General features: G+C 49.8%; 1 protein-coding gene across 1 annotated transcript; it reads left to right on the forward strand.

Moving 5' to 3' along the window:
* The first annotated feature begins 8,063 nt into the window (after positions 1-8,063).
* On the forward strand, positions 8,064-20,272 carry ATXN2L (ataxin 2 like). Its single transcript, XM_040439453.1, has 23 exons — positions 8,064-8,409; positions 10,552-10,585; positions 10,673-10,729; positions 11,022-11,093; positions 11,177-11,327; positions 11,641-11,765; positions 12,025-12,116; positions 12,196-12,396; positions 12,506-12,681; positions 12,760-12,861; positions 12,965-13,132; positions 15,342-15,428; positions 15,513-15,577; positions 15,936-16,195; positions 16,404-16,473; positions 16,793-16,933; positions 17,062-17,131; positions 18,366-18,538; positions 18,625-18,751; positions 18,835-18,947; positions 19,030-19,239; positions 19,316-19,499; positions 19,600-20,272. The coding sequence occupies exons 1-23, from the start codon at positions 8,255-8,257 to the stop codon at positions 19,647-19,649; spliced, it is 2,883 nt and encodes a 960-aa protein (XP_040295387.1). The 5' UTR covers positions 8,064-8,254; the 3' UTR covers positions 19,650-20,272.
* Positions 20,273-24,645: the final 4,373 nt, after the last annotated feature.

Raw genomic sequence — 24,645 nt, forward strand, 5'->3', positions numbered from 1 at the left:
CCGTAGGCCCCACAGCAAATTTTTGAATGCGCACTTCTGAGGGGGGAGATGGGGGTTACGGACAATAACATTTTTCAACATTAGGAAAAATGGCTAGGTTACAATATATTTGCATATAATAATTTCCTGAATCATAAACAATAAAAATACATATAATATAATGTTATGCAATAAGGATACAGAGACATTGGGCGGAGCTAGGCCTCACTCACCTTTCTGTTTTGCTAGGCCTCACTCACCTTTCCGTTTTGCTAGGCCTCACTCACCTTTCCGTTTTGCTAGGCCTCACTCACCTTTCTGTTTTGCTAGGCCTCACTCACCTTTCCGTTTTGCTAGGCCTCACTCACCTTTCCGTTTTTCGATGTGTGCTGTCTGCATTTCCCATGGACAGCACACGTACCCATTGACATATAACACAACACATCACAGACACAACATGGATGGCATTCACGTTTGGTCCGTTTTTCACAGACCACTAGTAGGAGATGCTCTGGATATTAACTTTCAGCTGAGCAGTGTCCGTGCAATTCAAATGACCTATCACATATGAAACGCGGAAGTTTTTTTTCCACGGGCATCAAATGGAAATGTGAATGAGGCCTCTGGCTTAGTATACATAAACTAAGCTGCTGCACTTCTGCTAGTGTCTCTCTTTTGGGCTTTTCAAACCTTGGGCGTTATGCATTCACTACCTGTAGGACTGCAGTGTTAGAGACCGCGAATGCAGCAGGAGGCCTCCATGCATTTGTCAGGGACCATCCCCACAATCAGGCAGTTTATAGGAAAACCACTTTAAAGGAGAATACCAGGTCATCAATATTAGATGGGGAGGGGGCCAGCACTGCGCACCTTGTCGATCAGCTGTTTCAAGGGGCAGCCTCTTCATGATTTAGGGCTGTATAACACTGATAGATTTAGAAGACGATTGTCATGAAGAAGTATTCTGTCCCGACTATGGCCTGCTCGTCAGAGACACATTTGCATGCAGCGATCTCCCCCACAGTATAGGGGGCAGTGATCACTAATGCCATCGCTTGTCCCCAGCGATGAGTTCCCTACCTATTAGGTAACTCGTCACGTATTTATCACCTTATTTTAGAATATTCATATTAAAAGTTATGTTTTAATTAACTAATAACCCAATTGGAGTGTTACCTTTGAGAGTAATATTGACATGACCGATCCCTCATGAACTAATGCTGATATGAACCCTTTTTGAATATTGGCACCACATTTGCAATGCGCCAATCCTGTGGGACATTCCCTGTCAGTATAGAGTCCGCAAATATCAGAAATAAGGGTCCGGATATGACATTAACTAATTCTCTTAGGATACGGAGGTGTATGCCATCTGGTCCTGGCGATTTGTCTATTTTAATCTTTTTAAGTACTTCTTCCTGGGTCAGACAGGACACTTTTAATGGTGAATTTACTTTTACATTCTGCATTTCCTCTGACAGTTTATTTTCCTCAGTGAATACATTGGAGAAAAAAATATTTAATAGCTTTGCTTTCTCCTCAGCGCTCTCTGCAACTTTTTGGGTTAGTTTTACTCTCTCGGTCTCTAGTTTGGCTGCTTTTATTTGTCTTTTACATGTTCTATTTTTTTCCTTATAGTTTTTCAGTGCTTCCTCGCTAACCTCCTGTTTTAGTGAATGCTTTCTTTTTGTCATGTATTTTTCTTTCTATTTATCCACATGTTGTATTTTTTGTTCCTTACCTTTTTATTTCCATACGGTATGTACCTCTCACAATTAGATTTTAGGATGCTTTAAAAAATATCCCATTTTGTGACAGGATTTTTATTTGTGAGGACTTTGTCCCAGTTAGTTAGGCCTATGGCCTCTCTTACTTGGCTAAATTTAGCTTTTTTGAAGTTTGGTATTTTTGTTCCTCCCTGTAGAAACGCTCTTCTGAATGATAATTGGAAGGTTATTACTTAATGGTCACTATTTCCCAGGTGTCCCCCGACCTGCACGTCTGCTGTTCTGTCAGGTCTATTGGTTAATACTAAGTCCAGTATGGCCGTCCCTCTAGTCGGGTCCTGAACCAGTTGGGAGAGGTAATTGTCTTTGGTTATTGCCAAGAACCTGTTTCCTTTATGAGATGTACAGGTTTCAAAAACGGAAGTGTAGACCGTTTTCGGGGAAGAAAAATGCGGATCACCACTGATGAAGAAGTCAGTTAAAGACTTCAAAACGCGTTTGGTGTAGGGACATTAAGAAATCCGCATATCAATATAGACGTATCCATGTCTTGGAAGCGCTTCCTTTATCTTGAAATCTCAGACTACTCCCGTTCAGTCCAACTCGAAAAGTCGGCGCAACGCGCTAGTACATGCGGCGCTACACACGTAGGACGCCGAATAGAGAGGAGCTCTCCTATCAAGCAGCAAACATGGGAACTGCACCATACTACTTGCTACCACGGACCAGCGCAAACACTGACAGACCAGGACATGAGATACCAACCAAGCGATGATTAAGAAAGGTAACAGCGGCCAGTACGCCTAGAGCTGGTGGGGTCCGCCATATATTTCTCTACTATACCGCACCTCATATATGTACTTTACTCCAATTTGCGGATTTGCACACATCTGACAAACTATGGTCAAATATCCAGGACTTGGCACTGTATATAAAATATTAAGTCAACTCAGTGGGTGAGAAATCTGACGGTGCATGATACGGGACATTGAAGCCGAGGAGTCTAATCAGAATACTGGTGATCTCTTCTGGCTTGAAAATCCTTTGGGTCTGTAACCATAATTGTACATGTATTGAGCCGCATTGGTATCGCATCAGACGCAACTGCGTGATTTTATGAAATATCAGGGAGCCAGTGTACTATTGCTGTACGTCATTATTATATCTTCATAGATCATATCTGGATCACTTCTCATCAGCACAGCGTCCAGCTTATATTTGTTCCACCTGATACAATCCAGGATCTGTAGTCTTGGACTCTACCACTTGTAACCTGGACACCACGTTCTTGATGGGCGGCTCGGACATCCCTTGGCTCCTCCTATTTTCTATTTTAGCGATCATTTTTGTGTTTTTATATCGTGAAACTATTTTATTGTGGAAACCACCTTTTATTCTGTGCATTTTTAGTCTTGAATAAATATTTACTGATTCCATGTATAGAGTGCCGGTCTGCACTTCTGTTTTTATCCTTTAATCCTCTGACTGTGTGAGTCAGATCAGACCTTGAGCACCCTACATGTTGCATTAGCAGGTGAGCCACCATAGCCCTCGATTTTTCATATACAGGTCTCAGTTTCCCAGTCTATATCTGGGTAGTTGAAGTCCCCCATAATAACCACCTCATTATGATTTGCCGCCTCGTCTATCTCGTTTAGTAGTAGATTTTCTGTGGACTCTGGTATATTAGGTGGTTTATAGTAAACTCCTATTAGTAATTTATTGTTGTTTTTAGCTCCATGTATTTCTACCCACAGAGACTCCACATGTCCATGTCCCTCACTTATATCTTCTCGGACTGTGGGCTTTAGACAGGACTTTACATAAAGAAGAACCCCCCCCCCCCCTCTCCGGTTTTGGCGATCCTTTCTAAACAGACTGTAACCCTGTACACATTTATATAGGGCTGACATATTCCACAGCACTTTACAGACATTATCATCCCCAATGGGGCTCACAATCTAAGGCCCCTATCAGTCTGTCTTTGGAGTGTGGAAGGAAACTGGAGGATCGGCAGGAAACCGCGCCAACACGGGGAGAACATACAAACGCCACGCAGATGTTGTCCTTGGTCAGATTCGAACCTAGGAGCCCAGCAAGACACCAGTGCCAACCAGTGAGCCACAGTGCTGCCTATACACTAACTGCCCAGTCATAACTATCATCCAGCCATGTCTCAATTATTCCCACTGTCATAGCTATCATCCAGCCATGTCTCAGTTATTCCCACTGTCATAGCTATCATCCAGCCGTGTCTCAGTTATTCCCACTGTCATACCTATCATCCAGCCGTGTCTCAGTTATTCCCACTGTCATAGCTATCATCCAGCCGTGTCTCAGTTATTCCCACTGTCATAGCTATCATCCAGCCGTGTCTCAGTTATTCCCACTGTCATAGCCATCATGCAGCCATGTCTCAGTTATTCCCACTGTCATAGCCATCATCCAGCCGTGTCTCAGTTATTCCCACTGTCATAGCTATCATCCAGCCATGTCTCAGTTATTCCCACTGTCATATCTATCATCCAGCCATGTCTCAGTTATTCCCACTGTCATAGCTATCATCCAGCCATGTCTCAGTTATTCCCACTGTCATAGCTATCATCCAGCCATGTCTCAGTTATTCCCACTGTCATAGCTATCATCCAGCCGTGTCTCAGTTATTCCCACTGTCATAGCTATCATCCAGCCGTGTCTCAGTTATTCCCACTGTCATAGCTATCATCCAGCCGTGTCTCAGTTATTCCCACTGTCATAGCTATCATCCAGCCATGTCTCAGTTATTCCCACTGTCATAGCTATCATCCAGCCATTTCTCAGTTATTCCCACTGTCATAGCTATCATCCAGCCGTGTCTCAGTTATTCCCACTGTCATAGCTATCATCCAGCCATGTCTCAGTTATTCCCACTGTCATAGCTATCATTCAGCTGTGTCTCAGTTATTCCCACTGTCATAGCTATCATCCAGCCATGTCTCAGTTATTCCCACTGTCATAGCTATCATCCAGCCGTGTCTCAGTTATTCCCACTGTCATAGCTATCATCCAGCCATGTCTCAGTTATTCCCACTGTCATAGCTATCATCCAGCGGTGTCTCAGTTATTCCCACTGTCATAGTTATCATCCAGCCATGTCTCAGTTATTCCCCTTGTCATAGCTATCATCCAGCCGTGTCTCAGTTATTCCCACTGTTATAGCTATCATCCAGCCGTGTCTCAGTTATTCCCACTGTCATAGTTATCATCCAGCCGTGTCTCAGTTATTCCCACTGTCATAGCGATCATCCAGCCATGTCTCAGTTATTCCCACTGTCATAGTTATCATCCAGCCGTGTCTCAGTTATTCCCACTGTCATAGCTATCATCCAGCCGTGTCTCAGTTATTCCCACTGTCATAGCGATCATCCAGCCATGTCTCTGTTATTCCCACTGTCATAGCTATCATCCAGCCATGTCTCAGTTATTCCCACTGTCATAGCTATCATCCAGCCATGTCTCAGTTATTCCCACTGTCATAGTTATCATCCAGCCGTGTCTCAGTTATTCCCACTGTCATAGTTATCATCCAGCCATGTCTCAGTTATTCCCACTGTCATAGCTATCATCCAGCCATGTCTCAGTTATTCCCACTGTCATAGCTATCATCCAGCGGTGTCTCAGTTATTCCCACTGTCATAGCTATCATCCAGCCATGTCTCAGTTATTCCCCTTGTCATAGCTATCATCCAGCCATGTCTCAGTTATTCCCACTGTTATAGCTATCATCCAGCCGTGTCTCAGTTATTCCCACTGTCATAGTTATCATCCAGCCGTGTCTCAGTTATTCCCACTGTCATAGCTATCATCCAGCCGTGTCTCAGTTATTCCCACTGTCATAGCGATCATCCAGCCATGTCTCTGTTATTCCCACTGTCATAGCTATCATCCAGCCATGTCTCAGTTATTCCCACTGTTATAGCTATCATCCAGCCGTGTCTCAGTTATTCCCACTGTCATAGTTATCATCCAGCCGTGTCTCAGTTATTCCCACTGTCATAGCTATCATCCAGCCGTGTCTCAGTTATTCCCACTGTCATAGCGATCATCCAGCCATGTCTCTGTTATTCCCACTGTCATAGCTATCATCCAGCCATGTCTCAGTTATTCCCACTGTCATAGCTATCATCCAGCCATGTCTCAGTTATTCCCACTGTCATAGTTATCATCCAGCCGTGTCTCAGTTATTCCCACTGTCATAGCTATCATCCAGCCGTGTCTCAGTTATTCCCACTGTCATAGCGATCATCCAGCCATGTCTCTGTTATTCCCACTGTCATAGCTATCATCCAGCCATGTCTCAGTTATTCCCACTGTCATAGCTATCATCCAGCCATGTCTCAGTTATTCCCACTGTCATAGTTATCATCCAGCCATGTCTCAGTTATTCCCACTGTCATAGCTATCATCCAGCCGTGTCTCAGTTATTCCCACTGTCATAGCTATCATCCAGCCATGTCTCAGTTATTCCCACTGTCATAGTTATCATCCAGCCATGTCTCAGTTATTCCCACTGTCATAGCAATCATCCAGCCATGTCTCAGTTATTCCCACTGTCCTAGCTATCATCCAGCCGTGTCTCAGTTATTCCCACTGTCATAGCTATCATCCAGCCATGTCTCAGTTATTCCCACTATGTCATAGTCCTCCTCACACATCACTAATTCCAGTTCCCCGGTTTATTAGTCAGGCTTCTGCCATTAGTATACATACAATTGAGAGGTTTATGTATATTTTTCACCCTACACCTTTCCTTCTGAGCTGTTGTAGTCCCTCCTTCCATTCCTCCCCCAGTCCCACTACCTGCCCCCGGTCTCTATCTGCCCTATCTTCTCTCCCAGCACAGCTGCCCCTTCCCCATTGAGGTGCAGCCCGTCCCTACGATAGAGCCTGTACAGAGAAGTCGGCCCAGTTCTCCAGGAACCCAAACCCCTCCTTCCTGCACCAGTACAGGGAGCAGTGATCACTTGTGTCATCGCTCGTCCCCAGACAGAAGCGGTCCTTCCCCGCTCGTCAGTGGAGGAGAGACATTTACATGCAGCGATCTCCTCCACAGTACAGGGAGCAGTGATCACTAACGCCATCGCTTGTCCCCAGACAGAAGCGGTCCTTCCTGACATAACGCTCATTCATCTGGTGATCGGCGGCGCCTTTACACCGACAGCTCCTCTGAGCGCTGGCGATTATCTGGCCGATCCTCTGTCTCATCTTCTCAATAGTGGCCGCATCTTGTACCCTCGGCCCATATAAGTGACTAGAAGGAAGCTGCTGTACCCGGCCCCGGGACCACTGAGCAGACGAGGCTGCAGCGCTCGGGCGGTCGCCACAGGGTGTCCGGGTCATTCCCTCTACAATCGGACACCAAGTCCCCGCCATATTCCAGTCCTCCCCATCCGTCTGTGGCTGCGCTAAGGAAGTGACCACAGCAGCCAATCACTGGCCTCAGTGCTCTGGTGCTGTATGCTGCTGAGGTCAGTGATTGGCTGCAGTGGTCACATGGGTATACGGGCACGTGCTGCTGCGGCTGGTAATAGTTTCATCCCTTCCCCCGCTTTCTCCAAGGTTTCAGAAATGGACGACCCCCTTAAAGGATTTCACCCAAAGGTAACAATTTGCGTATTTCCGATGATGTCCGCGGCGCAGTCGCTAGACGCCAGTCGTTTGCAGCGGATATTGCTGTCCGGTGCCCGGCTTCGGTGATGGCTGTTGCTAGGCAACAACCACACAGAGGGTCGCCCTGATTATGGGTTTAAAACTTGCTCCAAAAACTCCTGAAACACCTCCCCCAAAAAAAATATAAATAAAAAAAAGTTACAAACGGTGAGTAAAAATGTACTGGCAATAAAGACTGATCCGGTGACGTCATGACACTAGCGATGACGAGAGCACCCGGCAGCCATTACTACTAGACCCATGGGGCTCTGTTTTTAACCCTTCATCTCTAGGCGGAGCCATGACGTGCGCTTAGTCACGTCCCACAGCTCGTGGGAACATTCCGCGTCCCGGCACCACCTCAGTATTTGGCTTCGTGACGTAAGACTAGCGCAGGAGGTCGCCATTTTGAGACTCCACCTTCTCCCCTCCTCCCTCTCTTTCTGTGAAAAAAGCAGCCAGGTAGGCAGCCTTAACCCCGCCCTCCTCCACAGACGACCGACACTATTGGTCGCCTCTCCCAGCGCTCGTCCCATTGGCCCTCATCTTCGGCCTAAGCCCCGCCCCCCCTTCTCGCCTTGCCGCGCGCTGATGTAGGTGTTCTATAGCGTTGGCGAGAAAGGGTCAGCTGCCGCGACGCTGATTGGCTGCTCTTCGCTCCGCCTTCCTCAGTCGGGCTGTTCCTATTGGCCGCCGGGGGTCGCTCTCCTGTCCACGCACAGTGGTCTCTCGGCGGCGGCGGTTGGAGCGAGTGTGAGGCGCGCCTCCGTTCTCCCGGCAGCTCCTCCTCCTCCTTCCGCTCGGTGTAACTCCCTCCCGGCAGTGACGGAGCTCTCTTTATCCTCCTGACCCCCGGGAATATGCTGAAGCAGCAGCCGTCGCAGGCCAATCGCAAACCTGCCACCACAGCAGCGGCTATGGCTGTCTCCACGCCAGGAAGCGGCTCTCCCGGGAGCCCTAACGGCAGCCTCCCCCCGGCCGGGAGCCGCAGCCAGGACAGAACTGGAGCGGGCAGGTGAGATGCGGGTAACCGGGGGGGGGGAGGGGGCTGCTAGAGAATAGAATCTACCGGTAACGGGAAGGCTGCGGATGACTGACGTGCTGAGCGACCAATAGCGCGGGAGAGGGGCGTGTCCTTTACTCCCGGCGTCACGTGGTCTGATCCGCCGAGGGGAGCCCAGTGATCCGCCGTTACCGGCTGTGCGCATGCTCCGTGAGAGCTCCGACCGGCCAATGACATCGCCGGCGTCCGCCCTGCCTGCTGCTCCGGGGGCGCCCCCCTACTCCCCGGCCTGCAGCCGTGACCTTCCCGTGCCCTCCTCCTGAGGAGCCGGGGCCACGTGAGGGGGCAGGGGCCGTGCCCTCCAGATGTGGGGTCCCTGGTCAATGCAGAGCAGATGATGGGCGTCCTCCCGGGGCTCTGAGCTTGTAGTCTAGGCTCGGTGCCTTGCGGTCCAGGATCTCTGCTGGATGTCAGTGAATAAGAACTGGCAGAATTTCAGATCTAGTATCTCATTGCTGTACACTGTCTCCAGCAAAACCACTACCCTCAACATGCGCAGGTCTGGATGCAATTGTAACAAACCCTCAGCTGTGAAGTATGAGGTGTGGGCAGGTTTTCAGCCTCCGGAGAGTCTCCTGTAGATCCTGCGCTCAGGCTGCCGCTGGATCGGTGATGAATCTCGGGACCCGCAGCCAGGGAAGTGCTGGGATCTGGAGGAGACGTTCCCGGGCCGGGCGTTATCCCGCCATGGGAGGACAGATGTGGCGGTAGTGTCCCTGGTATCACTAATACGGGGTGACCGACTGTATGAGATGGGGGCAGGATGGAAGCTCTCACCACCGGTCCGGAGCAGTCCAGTTTTCTCGTTCATGACCCCTCTGCAGATGGCGGCTGCGGTCAATGGCAGGACACGTAATGGGCGCGGGGACCGCAAATCTCCTTCTCCTAAGTGCCTGGAAATGCCTGTGTCTGGACTGGGGACGACGAAACTGGAGCTGCTTGTTAGGGGATCACATGATCCTCGCTACTGGTGTCTGTCTGGACCTCCCAGAGCCCGTTCTCAGTGTGTGCCATCATGTAACTACTACCCCCAACATCTCCCAATAGTGAGGCTGGAACAGTCTAGATGGCAGCAAGTCATCTAGACCAGGGATGCTCAACCTGCGGCCCTCCAACTGTTGTAAAACTACAACTCCCACGATGCCCTTCTGTAGGCTGTCAGGGAATGATGGGAGTTGTGGTTTTGCGACAGCTGGAGGGCCGCAGGTTGAGCATGCCTGATAGTCAATGATGCCTCCTCTCAATCTAACTGGGCAAAACGTCTTCCAGTGCATCATGGAGACATGCCTAGCAGTCACCGATCTCTCACCAAGAGGCACACTACCCCGAAGTAGCCTCTGAGAGTGTCTTGGGAGGACAGTGAGGGAAGCACTTATACGCCCTCTTGTGGCAAGGCCCAGTGTCTAATCAGACCTCACCTGGAATCACTGCGTATCTGCCTGAGACAGAAGTGCGGCGTCCGACATTCGCCTCTGACAACTATGTGCCATCTGACGTGGAGCCTCTATGGTGGGCATTGGTGGAGCCGCCCTGCAGGTTCTGATGATGGCGCTCAAGAACTGAATGGGGTGAAGGGGGATCGTGCCCGCTGCTGTGCCATGCCTGATCTGCATTCGGCTATCTCCAGCAGTGCCATAGTGATGAATCGGGCAGCAGCGGGCACGCTCAATCATCCCATTCAGTCGGATGCAGAAGCCGTGTCCTTGTAATCGGTGCAGGTTCCAGCAGTCGGACCTCCACTTACCCATAACCTGTGGGAATGCCCCTTTAACCTGTTCTATTCCAAGAACAGAAGCCCACGGGGGACATCTGTCAATGCTGAGTGGTGCGTAGAGCAGCGTGCTCCTCTTCAGCCTGGTTGATGCATCTGAACGCCGTTCTTCCCCTCGGCTCCGTCTACTTTTCTATATTAAATCCCCGGTAGACGCCATCAGTGTCTGAATGAATGAGGGTCCTCGGATCTTTGACCAGCCAGGGTGGTCCCGTAGAAGTGGCTCTTTGCAGGACGCCCACATAGCAGAGCTGGTACAGCATCCCCTGATCATTGCGCCGCTGCTCTCCTGTGATGTTACTGATGGCTGTTTCTTGTTGCAGGGGTCGGAGCATAGTAAAGGGCCTCCAGCCGCCGGTAAGTCGCGATGAAGGGCGCGCTGTTGTGTTTCTCGGTGCCCTCGCTCTGTGAGTAATCAGTAACCTCTCCCTTGTTTCTCCGCAGGTTTTTGAAGGCGTATATAATAATTCTAGGATGCTGCATTTTTTAACTGCCGTAGTGGTAAGTAGAAAGGGGGGGTGGGCAGTATGTAGTCATCGGCCCCGAAGCTTCTGCCCGGCCGCAGGGTCTGTTCTTGCTTTCTGGAGATGGCTTGGGCCTGGAAATCTGCCCCCACGTACCAGTGCCACAGTGACTGGTTCTCATACGTGTGACCTGTTCGCTTATCCTACCCCTAGTTGTGTGTCCTCAGGAGGACGCTGTATGGCTCCCCTACCGTTGTCTCTAGAGATCTGTGACCCTCTGGCAGAGGTCGCCCCAACAGCCAAGATGATGAATGCGTTTTCTCTTTAAGGGCTCAACGTGTGACGTGAAGGTGAAAAATGGCACCACTTACCAAGGCGTCTTCAAGACTTTGAGCTCTAAGGTGAGAGGCTGACCCCGGTCGTGCGCTGCCCGCCCGCCGGACTGTCGCCTGGTTTACATTAACATTCTGTGTGTTTTTTTCAGTTCGAGCTGGCCGTCGATGCCGTGCACAAGAAGACGAGCGACCAGGTCCCAGGACCGAGGCGAGAGGACATTATAGACACCATGATCTTCAAGCACTCCGACGTGCTGCTCGTCCACTTCCACAATGTAGATTTCAGCTACGCTACAAAAGGTAGGAGGCTGCAGGTCCCTGTTCACACGTGCACATTTTCCACGGCTCCGTCGTCCACCAGCCCCTATTGATGTACCTGATATGTTTTGGGCTGAGTTCACGCCGGCCAGTTAATTCCCTCCATTAAATCAGAGACTGCGAATTTTCCGTGCTTCATCGGTCACGCGCCGTATGTCGTAACCCTTATGCAGAAGTTCCTGGCATCTTCGGCTACTTTCTGTGTAGGTCTGTCAGCGCTCACTGTGTGATCATCGATATGTCCTCGGTTTTCAGACTGGTTTTACCCCCTTTCTCCTCTTGTGATCATTCACAGATAAATTCACGGATTCGGCCATTGCAATGAACTCCAAGGTGAATGGGGAGCACAAGGAGAAGGTTCTGATGCGCTGGGACGGAGGAGAAACTAACAGTGATGACTTCGACCTGGATACTGAGACGGTGAGTGCTGAGCAAAAGGAGAGTCTGCGGGGGGGAGGTCTGCTCTCGGACAGCACCCACACCTCTCTCTTTGAGCTTGTGGAGGAAGCGAGGTCCCCCAGCAGCACAGAGTATTCCAGGAGAAGAAGAGTTTTCTGATCTTGTGGTGGGAGGAGCGTGGTAGTATTTGAGAAGTGTCCTGTGGGACGTGGTGATGTCATATAGACCTGCCGTAGCTTTAGTTTCCTGCGCCTATAAGCCTTTCTTTCCTCCTGTGCAGTGCAATGGCTGGGATGCCATCGACATGTTCAAGTTTAATGAAGATAACTATGGAGTGAAGACGACGTATGACAGCAGCTTGTCCTCATACACGTGAGTCCCGTCACATAGCGGGTGTAGATGCCGCTGTGGCCGTCATACCGGATGAACTGCCTTCACTCTCCTCTTACAGGGTCCCTCTAGAAAAGGATAACTCTGAGGAGTTCAGGCAGCGGGAAGCTCGTGCCACCCAGCTGGCCCGGGAGATCGAATCCAGCCCACAGTACCGCGCACGGATAGCCATAGAGAACGACGAGTGCAGGACAGAGGAGGAGAAGCATAGCGCCGTCCTGAGGCCCAGCTCTGACCGGGACAGCCCCAGCCTCGTCTCCAGGTGAGTCTGATGCTCGAGTCCGGTACACATCATGTCTGTGTTAGGACGCGCGGTGCGGGTCAGTGCAGCTGCTCTTTTCATACTCATTAATGCTGTTTGCTCCACTCAGGGATGGAAAATACAACCCTCTACCGCAGCGGGTCAGAGACGGATCACGAGGGGCCCTGCGAACAAACTCCTCCAGAGGAGGCAGGTCAGGGATGGGGATGACTTCTCGTGCACCCCCTCAGCATTATCCAGAAACTAGTTCAAGCCCAGCCCCCGAGCAGCGAGGCATTAACGGAGGTAAGGCAGATGCAATCTTGGTAATGGCCGTCTCTGGGCCTCAGGTTCAGGAGATGACTTGTCTGTTCACTTTTGTAGGGCCTTCAAGAATGTCCCCAAAATCCCAGCGCCCTATCCGCTCTACCAAGCCCATGTCCTCTCCGTCCAGTCGTCCTATAGAAGTGTCTACTTCCCCATCAGGTTGACCTTTTTGTGCCTCACCCTCCTTCCAGCTCATAGTGTGCGCTGTGTTTTCTGCAATCTTCTTCTAATCTCTGAGATGTTGGTTATTTTCCCCGTCCAGCTGCCTCTCGCATCTACACGCCCCTGTCGCCTAAATCCGCCTCTTCCGCTAGTTCCATGGATTCGTCTTCTCAGTCTTCAACCCCAGATCCCCGACCTACTGTGGAGGCTGGCATCTCCCCTAAACCCTCGTCTCCGAAGAACGTCGCCCCCAGCTTGCTTGGGGAAGGTGAGGAAACCTTGTCGTCCTGTCGCCGGCAGAGGCCTCCTCTATTACGTGCGTATAACAGGAGGAGGAAATACAGGCCGTGATTGGATGTACTTGTAGCTTCACAAACGAGCTGTAATTGATGTGATCACATTTGATATGTAAAGTGTGCACCTAAATTTACAGGGTATATTTATATTTTTTTATTCTATTGGTGCGGTGCTGGGGGAGTCACTCGTCACTGTGTCAGATGCGTTTATTACACTATATACTTTTTACATGTAGATTCTAAATGAATAAAACTTGAGCAGTTATTGTGTATATTCTTACGGCCAAGTTGTGCCACCTAGATATTAAAGGAGTTATTCCAGGCTTTTAATATTGATGACCTATCCTCGGGCATCCCCGCCAATCAGCTGTGTGAGCGTGCAGTCTCCTGTCTCTCTTCCTACTTGCTATAGACAGGAGACGGCACGCGTGCGCGGCATGTCACAGCTGATTGGCGGGGGTTCCTGGTGTCTGATACCCGCCTATCTGATATTGATGACCCCTACTGAGGATAGTAAAAAAAAGTATCTGAAAGCAGCACCAATATCCCTTTTAAACGTTCTCTCAGAAATGCCTCAGCCGGTCAGCAACCATAGATCCTCCGGTTGCTCCATATATGAAACCAAGCAGAGTAGATGGTAGCATATCCTTCGAGATTCCTTTATTTCAATTGGGACCATAAAAATGTACAGAAAGTGCCACAGCTATAGTGGAAACGTTGCAATATCTTTGGCACTTTCTGTACATTTTTATGGTCCCAATTGAAATAAAGGAATCTTGAAGGATATGCTGCCATCTACTCTGCTTGCTAATCCTGAGGATAAGGTCATCAATGTTAAAAGCCTGGAAAACCCCTTTAAATGTAATGCCAGACACTGCCCATGGACAAGACCGATGCTCACAGTGCTGAGGCCTGCTGGGCATTATTTGGGGGGGACGGGACTGTTCTGGAGGTAGGTGCGGGTCCCGGAGGTAAACCGGTTCTATCTGACGTTGATGGCATGTCCAAGCAATACGCAATCAATGTCAGAAATGAGCCAACCCCTTTAATGTTGTTTTCCACGCCTTTAAACTTCCTGCGCAGACTGGGTCACGCGCACCACTGCAGCCAGTGACTGACCTCTGCTTAAGACGTGTCCCCAATCGGCACATGACCCAGCAGTGACCTGTTGCTTGGGGACACGGCTGAGTAAGTCATTGGCTGCAGCAGTGCATGCCACCCCGTCTGTGCAGAAAGTTTTCACGTGGGCACTGGAAAAACAGTGAGGACCGCCTAGGAACCACAGAGCTACAACCAAGCGGCGGGGAGCCGCTAAGTTTAGTCTCCTTCACAGGTCAGATACGGTGGGATTTAAAAAAAAAGTCAATCTTGGAGAACCCCTTTAAAATAAAATGTCTGTGTCTGCATCCACCACTAGGGGGAGCTGTATACTGGTTATACGATGAACCAGTATGTCGTGTGCTCCCCCTAGTGGTGGCTGCAGGCAGACTATGCAGAATTGTCATGTGTTAGGATTTGCTGCAAACCTTAGATTAAGGTCGGAAGCTGCTCCGTTATCTGAGGCTTACAGAGGTAATTAACATGTATTTTTAGTGTAATTTTCAATTATAAAAGGTATAACAAATACAAGTCATAAAACAAAAAATGATATTTATTACACATTAATGCCTGTGTCCATGGACTGCTGTTGGCTCTGCCTCTGATGTATGCTCGGGCGCACAGCTTCCTCCAGTGACCTGGCCCAACCTCTGTGTTACAGGGCTCCGAGCCTGTAGGTCCTTATTTCTAACCCATAGGAATTCAATTTTCCCCCCATACATTCTGTACATGCCGCATTGCCCTATAAAATGACACCGGCCAACTGCTGGAAGGGTTACCTGATGTACACCAGCCCTTTAAATAGCTGTAGTAATGCCTTCTGACCACGTCGTGCATGGCTGGGTTGGGGCCTCATATAGTGACACCCTCTTCTGGCTTGTAATGGGGGAACCCCTTCCGAAGTCCTTTAATTGCTTTGTGGGGCAGCACGATGTTTTTTTTTTTTTTTTTTTTTCCTCTTATGATGGTATATACATTTAATTTTTTACCAGATATCTGTTTAAATGATACAATTTTATGACGTTATTTTCCCACTTTGTCTGATTTTATTCTTAATTCTATATATACTTTTCTTTATTTCAGGCAAAGATGCTCAGCCGCCTGTCAAAGAGCCGAGTCGGACGGTGGAGCAGGGCTCCCCATGTGAGGTTGCCAAGCCGCCATGTAAAGGTCTGCGTCTTTGCGGTGTAGCGCTCCCCCCGCTCGTCGTGATGTTTGCTGATACTTATTTGCTGATCTTTCTCCTTCCTGCAGTGCTGCAAACTGAGCAGAAGAGGAACCAGCTGGACGAACTGCGCAAATTCGGAGCTGAATTTCGGGTAAGTGGTTGCTGGGTGATCGGGAGGTGAAGAGCTGACAAGGCTCACTACAGAGATGTCTGCAGATCTCGCTGCTGTCCGTGGACTTATTCCAGCAGTGTTAGGTGGCTCCTTTTAGGGCCCCCATACTCCAGTACCCATGCCGTGCAGGTGGAGGGTCAGTGGCCTTCAGCGCAAATCAGGCTTTTATTGTAGTAGTCTGTGGGTAAAGCCCTTTAACAAAACAGAACGCACCCTCTAAATGTAGAGCCGTGCTTAGGTCTGCCTTCACACAGTGCACATTACCTGACTGCCGAGCCCCAGGGTCTTCCTGTCCTCAATCTAGTTTTGTTTTGCCTCCTTCATATTTTTCCTCTAGCTCCAAGCGAGCCCGTGTCCAGACACCTCGGTGGACTCTTTCCCATTGAGGCAAAGAGAGCAATTAGAAAATAAAATGGCTCAGCCGGATCCAATCCACACGGATGTCCCTGAGACGCGTGACCTGGGGCAGAAAATTCCAGAGCCGGTTGAAGAAACCAAGGAGGAGCGTGTATGTGAGAGTAATGAGCGCCAAGAGGAGGCGGCGAGTCCTGCCAGCAAAGCCGAGCCTGACGAGAAGGAGGAGCAGGTGGTGTGCGAGTAAGTGTCCGGGCGCTGGGGTAAGAAGTGGGCCGCTCGTCAGTTTGTGTAGACGGCATCCCCCGTGTGTGTGTAAATATATCTATATCTCTGTCACACTGATTCTGTGCAGAGGAAGGTCTGGGGGGCATTGTGTGCATGCGTTAGCTAAAACCGTAGCAAACCCTTTCAGTATAACTTCTAACTCTTTATTTTGCATTTTTTTTAGCCAAGTGAAGAAATCCACTCTGAATCCTAATGCAAAGGAGTTTAACCCTGCCAAGTCCCTCCTGGCTGTGGTGAGTACAGTGCGCACTTTGCATTCTTGAACCGTGTACTAGGAAATATAAGCCTAGGTGGCCATTTCCCTCCGTGTAACGTGCCTGGCAAAGAATCCTGAACTGGGACCCTGCTCATTGTCAAAGGGGCAACCAGTGTGATTCATGGTCTTGCCAGATCTGGTTGTTCGCCGGGTCTCTGCTCTGATTCTCATCATGCGCCCCTGTAGAGGTTGAGGGGAGGCGTTGAGATGTTTATTACATTCCGGGTGACTCTTTGCTTCACTTTCAGGTTTATCTATTCTGTATCGCACGTCTAAGCTTACCTCATGTATTTCAGAACAAAGCCACTAGCACGCCTACGTCCCCAGGTCCAAGAAGCCATTCCTCCACCATCCCAATGCTGACGGCCGGCCAGAGCGGTGTCTACAGCCCCTACATCTCCTACATCCCTCCCATTCACATGAGCCAAGCCGTGCAGGTGAGCTCACACCATCAGCGAGGCCTGGGCTGACGGATGGGTTTACCACCTTTCATTAGTCCGTGCCCGCTTCTCTGACATCTGTCGGAATGCGTTTGGTTGCTGTAACGCCCCTCTCTGTCTTTCAGGCTCCTCAGATGTATCCATACCCGGTGTCTAACTCTGTCCCCGGCCAGCAGGGAAAATATAGAACAAAAGGTAAGCGGTCGATACCTGCTGGTGCGGATCTTGTTAGATGACATTTGACTCATCTTTTATACCTTTAAAGTGGTTTACCTATGATATGTATTTATTGGGGCACATTTATTAAGACCGGCTTTTTACACCAGTCTTAGTTTCCCCCCTTGCACTGCCATTAGAGTCGTCTAAATTGGTTGTGGCAGGCTTTATGCCTCGTGTAAAACCCACGTACGCCTCTGTCTGGCGTAGTTTTTCGCTAACCTTTGCGCCTGTTTTCAGACAATGTTAGTAAATTTTCCGGGGCTGGAGTCCAAGCCCCAGCATACGACTGGCTGTGCTACTAAATACCAAGCGGGGGGGGGGGGGATTTGTGACCATTTTACACCTAAAATAGTTGCAGGTCCCTTAGCAAATATGTCCCATTGCATTTTGAGTGGTCTCCATCCAGTGCTTAAAAAAGGACCTTTCATTGGTTTGTAATAAGTGAGATAAATACCTGTAACTGCAGGGTACCCCCCGCTGATGCTGCCACCCTGTCAGTTTTTTTAAAATAACGCTCCTGCACCCCGTTATGGCCCCCCGCAAATTTCGCACTCAGTATGCGAACACTGAGCATCGGAGCAATGGGGAGGAGAAACAGTCTCTGTCTGTGGGCGTCTCCTTCTCTCCTGGCTGTAGCGCTGTCCAATCGCAGCGCAGAGCGTCACAGCCGGGGAGATAACCCCTCCCTGGACATCGCTACAGCCAGGGGAGAAGGAGACGCCCACAGAGACTGCGTCTCCTCCCCATTGCTCCGATGCTCAGTGTTGGCATACTGAGCGTGACATTTGTGGGGGGCCATAACGGGGCGCAGGAGCGCTATTTTAGAAAACCAGGCAGAGTGGCAGCATCAGCGGGGGGTACCCCGCAGGTACAGGTATTTATCTCACGTACTACAAACCAATGAAAGGTCCTCTTTAAGGGTACAGCTACACAACGAAATTAGTCACGTGACAATAGGGTACATGTGTCGCAGTGATGGTCACTCTATAGTGTCGCACTGTGACTGCAACACAACAGTGGATGGATTTTTGTGCGACTGTCGTGTTGCAGCAAGTCTGTGTGACACCATAGACATCAGTACAAAAAAATATTGCGCAAAAATTGTCCGTGTAGACCCAGCCTCAAAGCCTTTAGTCCTGAGTTGTTTTCCAGTGACATCACGTCTTGATTCTCTGCGTATTGAATGGCGTTCTGTTTTACTTCCCTCCAGGTCCTCCCCCGCGCTCCGACCAGCCGAACTCCGCTCCCCCCATCATGCAGGCTGCAGCTGCGGCTGGTCCTCCGCTTGTGGCGGCCACTCCCTATCCGTCCTACATCTCCTATAGCCCCCAGCAGTTCCCAGGACAGCCAATGATGCAGCCCATGGCTCATTATGCTTCACAGGTAGGGGCGATGGCAGCGCATTAATCTGCTGCGTTAAGTTGCTGCGGATTGTGTTTTATTAACGGCGCTTTTAACTCCCTTTGTAGCCTGTATTTGCCCAGATGCTGCAGGGTAATCCTCGCATGATCGCATCTGGGAACCATCCACAAGCCTTAGTTTCTTCTTCCAATCCTCAGTACCAAACAGAGCAGCCTACGCCCCAGACGCTATATGGTGAGTGCGTGTACTCCGAGGTCCGTGTGTTCAGCTGCCTCGCGTCTTGTTTGAAACCAGTCTCATAATATCTGTCATTTTAGCAACTGTCCACCAGTCCTACTCTCATCATGCGCCCCAGCTGCACCCCCAGCCAGCCAGCACCCCTACTCAGAGCCAGCAACAGTCTCAACATGCCAATCCTAGCCCCGTGCAGGTGAGTCTCCATACAGATGTCTGAAGTCCAGGTGGCGGTTGTGTTTTTAGTTATACCGACTGGCATTGGTCCTTCTCTCTAGCACCAGGGTGGCCAACCTCCGCACCTAGGTGGCGGTCAGCCCCAGCAGAACCTGTACCACACAGCAGCCTTGACGGCAACACCGCCCTCGATGACTCCTGGACCCGGCGCCCAGTCCCCGCAGAGCAGCTACCCACAGCAGGCCATGTATGCAATCCATGCCCACCAGCAGCTGCAGCATGGCTACACGAACATGTCTCATGTGGCTCAGGTAATGCCCTTCACGTGACTGATCTCCCGTCCCCAGGAGGCGTCTTCAGAATTAATGTTGGTGTCTTTTTTCCCAGGCACATGTACAGAGCGGTATGAGTGGAGGACCTCCTCCCCACCCTCAACATCCTGGTGGCCCTCACCCCACACCCGTCATGCTCCTGCATCCCTCACAGACTCATGGTGGCCCCCCACAAGGAGGGGTCTCACAGACTGGTGTATCCACACCTTCCCCCTATACCTATATACCACATCCTCAGGGTGAGTAAAGCTCGGCCGCTTGTACGGGGGAAATTTCCAAGGGGAATTAATGGGCCGTTGTCATGAGCTCCTGTAACAATCTGTGTGTTTGTCGTTCCAGTTCAGTCTCATCCGTCCCAGCAGCTCCCGTTTCATCCTCCCGGTAACTGAGCCTCTTCCTGAGCTGTGATTCCAACCTCCACACAGTCATAACCCCATCGCCAGCCCTGCCTCCGGCCATCGCCCCCATCTACGCTGTCCAGGAAACTGGCTGGGGCAGAATCCAGGGCCCCGCACAGAGATGTCCTGAAACGACGGATCGGTGGGCCCTTTGCAGCGTCGTGGGGGTCTGCGCCCCTGGCCCTGAGAGTAGGGGGGGGGGGAGGGGAAGCCTGCCGCCACACAGAGGGTTTTACCAGGTGCGGATCGTGCAGCTGGAGGCAGTTTGTCCCCTTGTTTTTGGCGCCACAAGGAGAATGTTTTAGTTTTTGGTTCTATAACGCAGAGGAGGGGGGAGGGGGTCGGCCCTTCTCTCTCTAAGATCCTAGAGACTGGAATAACAAAAACCCAAGATTTTATTTTTTATTTATGACTGAGAATCGGGCAGTTTCACGCAGGTCCACTTTCATCTCCCATCCCCTTGTCCTTCATGTCCCACAATGCCCCTCCCTCCATTTAACATGAACGGAGTGATGGACTACTTTTACTTTTTATTGAAATAAAATATTTAAAAAAAAATGAAAATAAAAAGTTACAAAAAAACTATAAAAACAAAAACGAAAAAAATAAAGTTTTAAACTAAACTCTCTTGATTTTGTGGATTATTGAGGTTTTGCTGCCGGAGGTGAGTTACATGAATCGGCAGTTTGTGCCCCTTGATCCTGCGCTGATCACCTGTATGTATCCTGTCACGGCGTGAGATGTGATTACAAGCGCATGATAACACGCGGACACACGTCATGTATGCCTATAGGTTAAGGGCTAGCAAGCAGGTGAGATTATTGCATTAAAGGAGCCCTGACCTTGTCTGCACTTTGCAGCGTTCAGTCTCTTGCTAGTCAATAGCGAGAGTATTTAGTCACTTTAAGGGCTCATGCACACTACCGTACGCCCTGAGCGGGCCATATGTCCCGGAGCGGCATGCATCGGGCTGTCTGTGGGGCTATTGTCCCTCACTCATAAGAGTCCCGCCGGCGGCCCAATGCACACAGCATCATAGTAACTCGGAGGGCATACGGTCATATGCATGAGTCTAGGGCTGCAGTAAACTATTATTATAGTAATCTAAGAAGAAAAAAAATAATAGACGGTTTTCCTTTATAAAAACTCAGACCCCCTGCCATTAGTCCCCAACACCCTTTGTTCCCCCCTGTGCGATCAGCCCAAGTGCATCAGTTCCCCCAGTGCCAACAGCTCTCCCTCGTCCCCATTGTGCCAACAGCTCTCCCTCGTCCCCATTGTGCCAACAGCTCTCCCTCGTCCCCATTGTGCCAACAGCTCTCCCTCGTCCCCATTGTGCCAACAGCTCTCCCTCGTCCCCATTGTGCCAACAGCTCTCCCTCGTCCCCATTGTGCCAACAGCTCTCCCTCGTCCCCATTGTGCCAACAGCTCTCCCTCGCCCCCCGGATTGCACAGTGTCACTGGTTTCTATGACGCTGTGCACTCCAGGCGCCTGGCCTTAGTTGCGCCCCCACCCCCTCGGTTTCACCAACTTACCTTTCCAGCAGGGGCGCTGCCAACACTCCATGGTTCTGCGCTGCTCTGCTCCTGACGTCATACAGTGCGTCAGGTCACGGCGTGCGTATGTCAGGAGGTCAGAGCAGCGCGGGACCATGGACGTGCTGTGGAGTGTCCGGAGGCCGCCTGCTGGAAAGGTAAGTATTCCAAGCGCTGCGGGAGACCACAGAGCGGGAGTAATAGCAAGCGCTTTACTCCCGCTCCGTGGTCACATGACAGAAACGAATCTTCGATGCAAAAAATTTGCATCAAGGAATTTTTTGTGTCTAATTACTCGATTTAATCGAGTAATCGTTTCAGCCCTACATGAGTCCTAAGACTGGTTGTGGTCTGGCTTCTGGGACCCCCCCAACTGAGCCTGAGAAGGAAGCAGCTAAGACGCTGCGCTCAGGGAACAGCACCATGGAGTTCTGCTGCAGGTCCCTGAACACAGAAGATTATAGGGACACACATCTGCTGCACCTCTATTCTCAGGACTGGTCGGAAACCCAAATCGATCAAGATGGCGAACCTAGTAGTGGAGTACTCTGAAATAGCTACCGGCATACAGAGCCTCTAGGGGAGAACATGGCGGGGATGTACAGTAGTGTTAAAAAAAAAAAAAAAAATGGCAGCCCAACATCACGAGTACAGAGGTCCCTCAAGTTCCAATAGTAATCTGTTCTGGGACAACCATTATATTTTAAAACCATTGTAAGTTGAGTCCATAAGGCCCCTTTCACACGGGCGAGTTTTCCACGCGGATGCGATGCGTGAGATGAACGCATTGTGCCCGCACTGAATCCGGACTCATTCATTTCTATGGGGCTGTGCACATGAGCGGTGATTTTCATGCATCACTTGTGCGTTGCGTGAAAATCGCAGCATGCTCTCTTGTGTGTTTTTCACGCAACGCAGGCCCCATAGAAGTGAATGGGGATGCGTGAAAATCGCAAGCAAGTGCGGATGCGGTGCGATTTTCACGCACGGTTGCTAGGAGACAATCAGGATGGAGACCCGATCATTATTATTTTCCCTTATAACATGGTTATAAGGGAAAATAATAGCATTCTTCATACAGAATGCTTAGTACAATGTCCATTGAGGGGGTTAAAAATAATAAACAAATTTAACTCACCCCATCCACTTGGTCGAGTAGCAGATCTCTTCTTTCTTCAGGACCTTTGGTGATGTCACTGCGCTCATCACATGGTCCATCACCATGGTGATGGATCATGTGATGAGCGCAGTGACGTCATCAAAGGTCCTTTTGCCAGGTCATGAAGAAAGTAGAAAGAGATCTGCTACGCGACCAAGTGGATGGGGTGAGTTAAATTTGTTTATTTTTAACCCCCTCAATGAACATTGTACTCTGCATTCTGTATTCAGAATGCTATTATTTTCCCTTATAACCATGTTATAAGGGAAATTAATATAATCTACAAAACACATAACCCGAACTTCAGTGAAGAAATTCGGGTCTAGGGTACCGAACATGCCGATTTTAAAACTCTTTGCACTCGCGGGGAAAAATCTAAAAAATTTTCCGCAACGCACCTGCATCTTTTCCCGCACGTCACCCGCAACGCCCGTGTAAACCCAGCCGAAGGACTCCTGCACACGACTGTAGCCTGTTTTGTAAAGTGCAGATCCTGGCCGTGTGTTCCGCATTTTGTCTGTAATACGGACAAGGATAGGAAATGTTAATGTCTAACGGATGTAGACATGTGGATGCAGACAACGCTCGGTGTGCTGTCTGCACATTTTGTGCCCCTGGGTTTGCATCCAACCCGCATAAAAATACAGATCGGATGTAAGAAGAAAAAAAATATATACGTTCATGTTCATGAGCCCCAACAATGTGCACACCGTATCACGGATGCTGAACCATTCAATTAAATGGGTCTGCAATCCATAAGATTCTGTGCGGAACAGAGGCACGGAATGCTTGCGTGGGTTTTCTGTCCGTACCGCAAAAAAAAAAAAAGCGGAGGACCCATTCTGAGGAGCTAGAAGTTGGTTGAATCCGTGCACCACGGACGTCTAGCAGTTCCCAGAAGCAATGGCGATGCTGCCAAATATTAGTCCACTCCTTCGGAGGAAAGGGAAATCTCGACTCGTACCTTGTTCTCAGTTTATACATTGAAGCGTTAATTATTTTTCATATTTCAGAGACCTCAAAAGCGGCTTGGCGGGGTCTGCGTGTTGAGACCCCCACCAGTCTCTAGGATGAGGGGAGGGTGGTGCACATACATCGCGCTCTTCTCTATGGAGCCCGTCCTGTGCAGCGATGAAAGTGAGCACGATAGGGACGTACTTCTCTCCCCTTATTCTAGAGCTTGGCGGGGGTCTCTGCACTCAGACCCCCCAAATCACAGCTTTTCATATAACACATCAAATGTTAAAGTTAGTGACGCTCTAAATGTTTGAATTTTTAAAGAAAAAAAACCAGCCTTAAAGGGAGCCGTCTCCTCTCCTGAGCCGCCTGTATTCCCCGTGTAATTCTGGAGCAATTGTCCTTATAACGAGATATTGTGCAATTCCTCTAGTATTCCTATTAGAAGTTTATAAATGGATTGGCTGCTACAGAGGTCCCGCTGGGTGCCCATCTAATGTGAATGGAGGTCTCTCAACTCTACCCAGACATCAGTTATTGAGGAGGAGGAAGAAGGATCAGACAAGCCGGATTTCAACATGTCCAGTTCTAAAGGGAGATAAGTGGCCGCCACATGGGTCTGACGACAGCTTATCCCCCACCGAAAAAACACAGGCATACTCGGCCAGCAGCGAATCGGCTTGGATAAGACACGGACATGGCGTTCATCAGCGTTTAGCAACCTCCAACACTCCAGCTGTTGTAAAAACTACAACTCCCAGCATGCTCCATTCACTTTATATGGGACTTCTGAGAACAGCTAAGCAAGTGTGCATGCTGGGAGTCGTAGTTTCACCACAGCTGGAAGTTGCTGATCCCTGATAGATGTTTGATTTGTGGCGGTTTGTAAAGCAGAATTCAGAGGCGCTGGTGACGATGGCCGGGCATTGACAACTCTCACAGCTCCTGGCTCAATCGGGCTCTGTTCACACCACGGTCAGAGGTCCGGGTCAAAAATAACAAACGCGCCTCTTATACTGGTCTAAGACCCCGTTGCCCCGTTGCAACCAATCAGAGCGCCGCTTTCATTTCAAAACAAAGTTTTGCAAGATTTAAGCTACAATCTGATTGGTTGCTACTGGCAACCCTGACTTAGAACCCGTTTTCTATGGGTGAACATAGTCCTGTACGGTCTTAGACATCTGCTCCTGGTTTATTCAACCTCCCCCAACAAAAGCAAATGCAACTTTAACTTGGGGCCTCAGTTCAGCTGAGAGGATGCCACGACCAAGAGGGCTGCTATGTTCTACCATTTAGGGGCGGCCATATTGCTTGTGGCACGCCGATAGCTTACC

Source organism: Bufo bufo, chromosome 7 (assembly GCF_905171765.1).
Source record: "Bufo bufo chromosome 7, aBufBuf1.1, whole genome shotgun sequence".
Classification (NCBI taxonomy): domain Eukaryota; kingdom Metazoa; phylum Chordata; class Amphibia; order Anura; family Bufonidae; genus Bufo; species Bufo bufo.

Coding starts and splice junctions, on each gene's coding strand:
- ATXN2L (XM_040439453.1), top strand. CDS start 8,255: ATGCTGAAGCAGCAGCCGTCGCAGGCCAATCGCAAACCTGCCACCACA. Junction 15,578..15,935: donor AATTCGGAGCTGAATTTCGG/GTAAGTGGTTGC, acceptor TTTTTCCTCTAG/CTCCAAGCGAGCCCGTGTCC. Junction 19,240..19,315: donor ACATGTCTCATGTGGCTCAG/GTAATGCCCTTC, acceptor CTTTTTTCCCAG/GCACATGTACAGAGCGGTAT.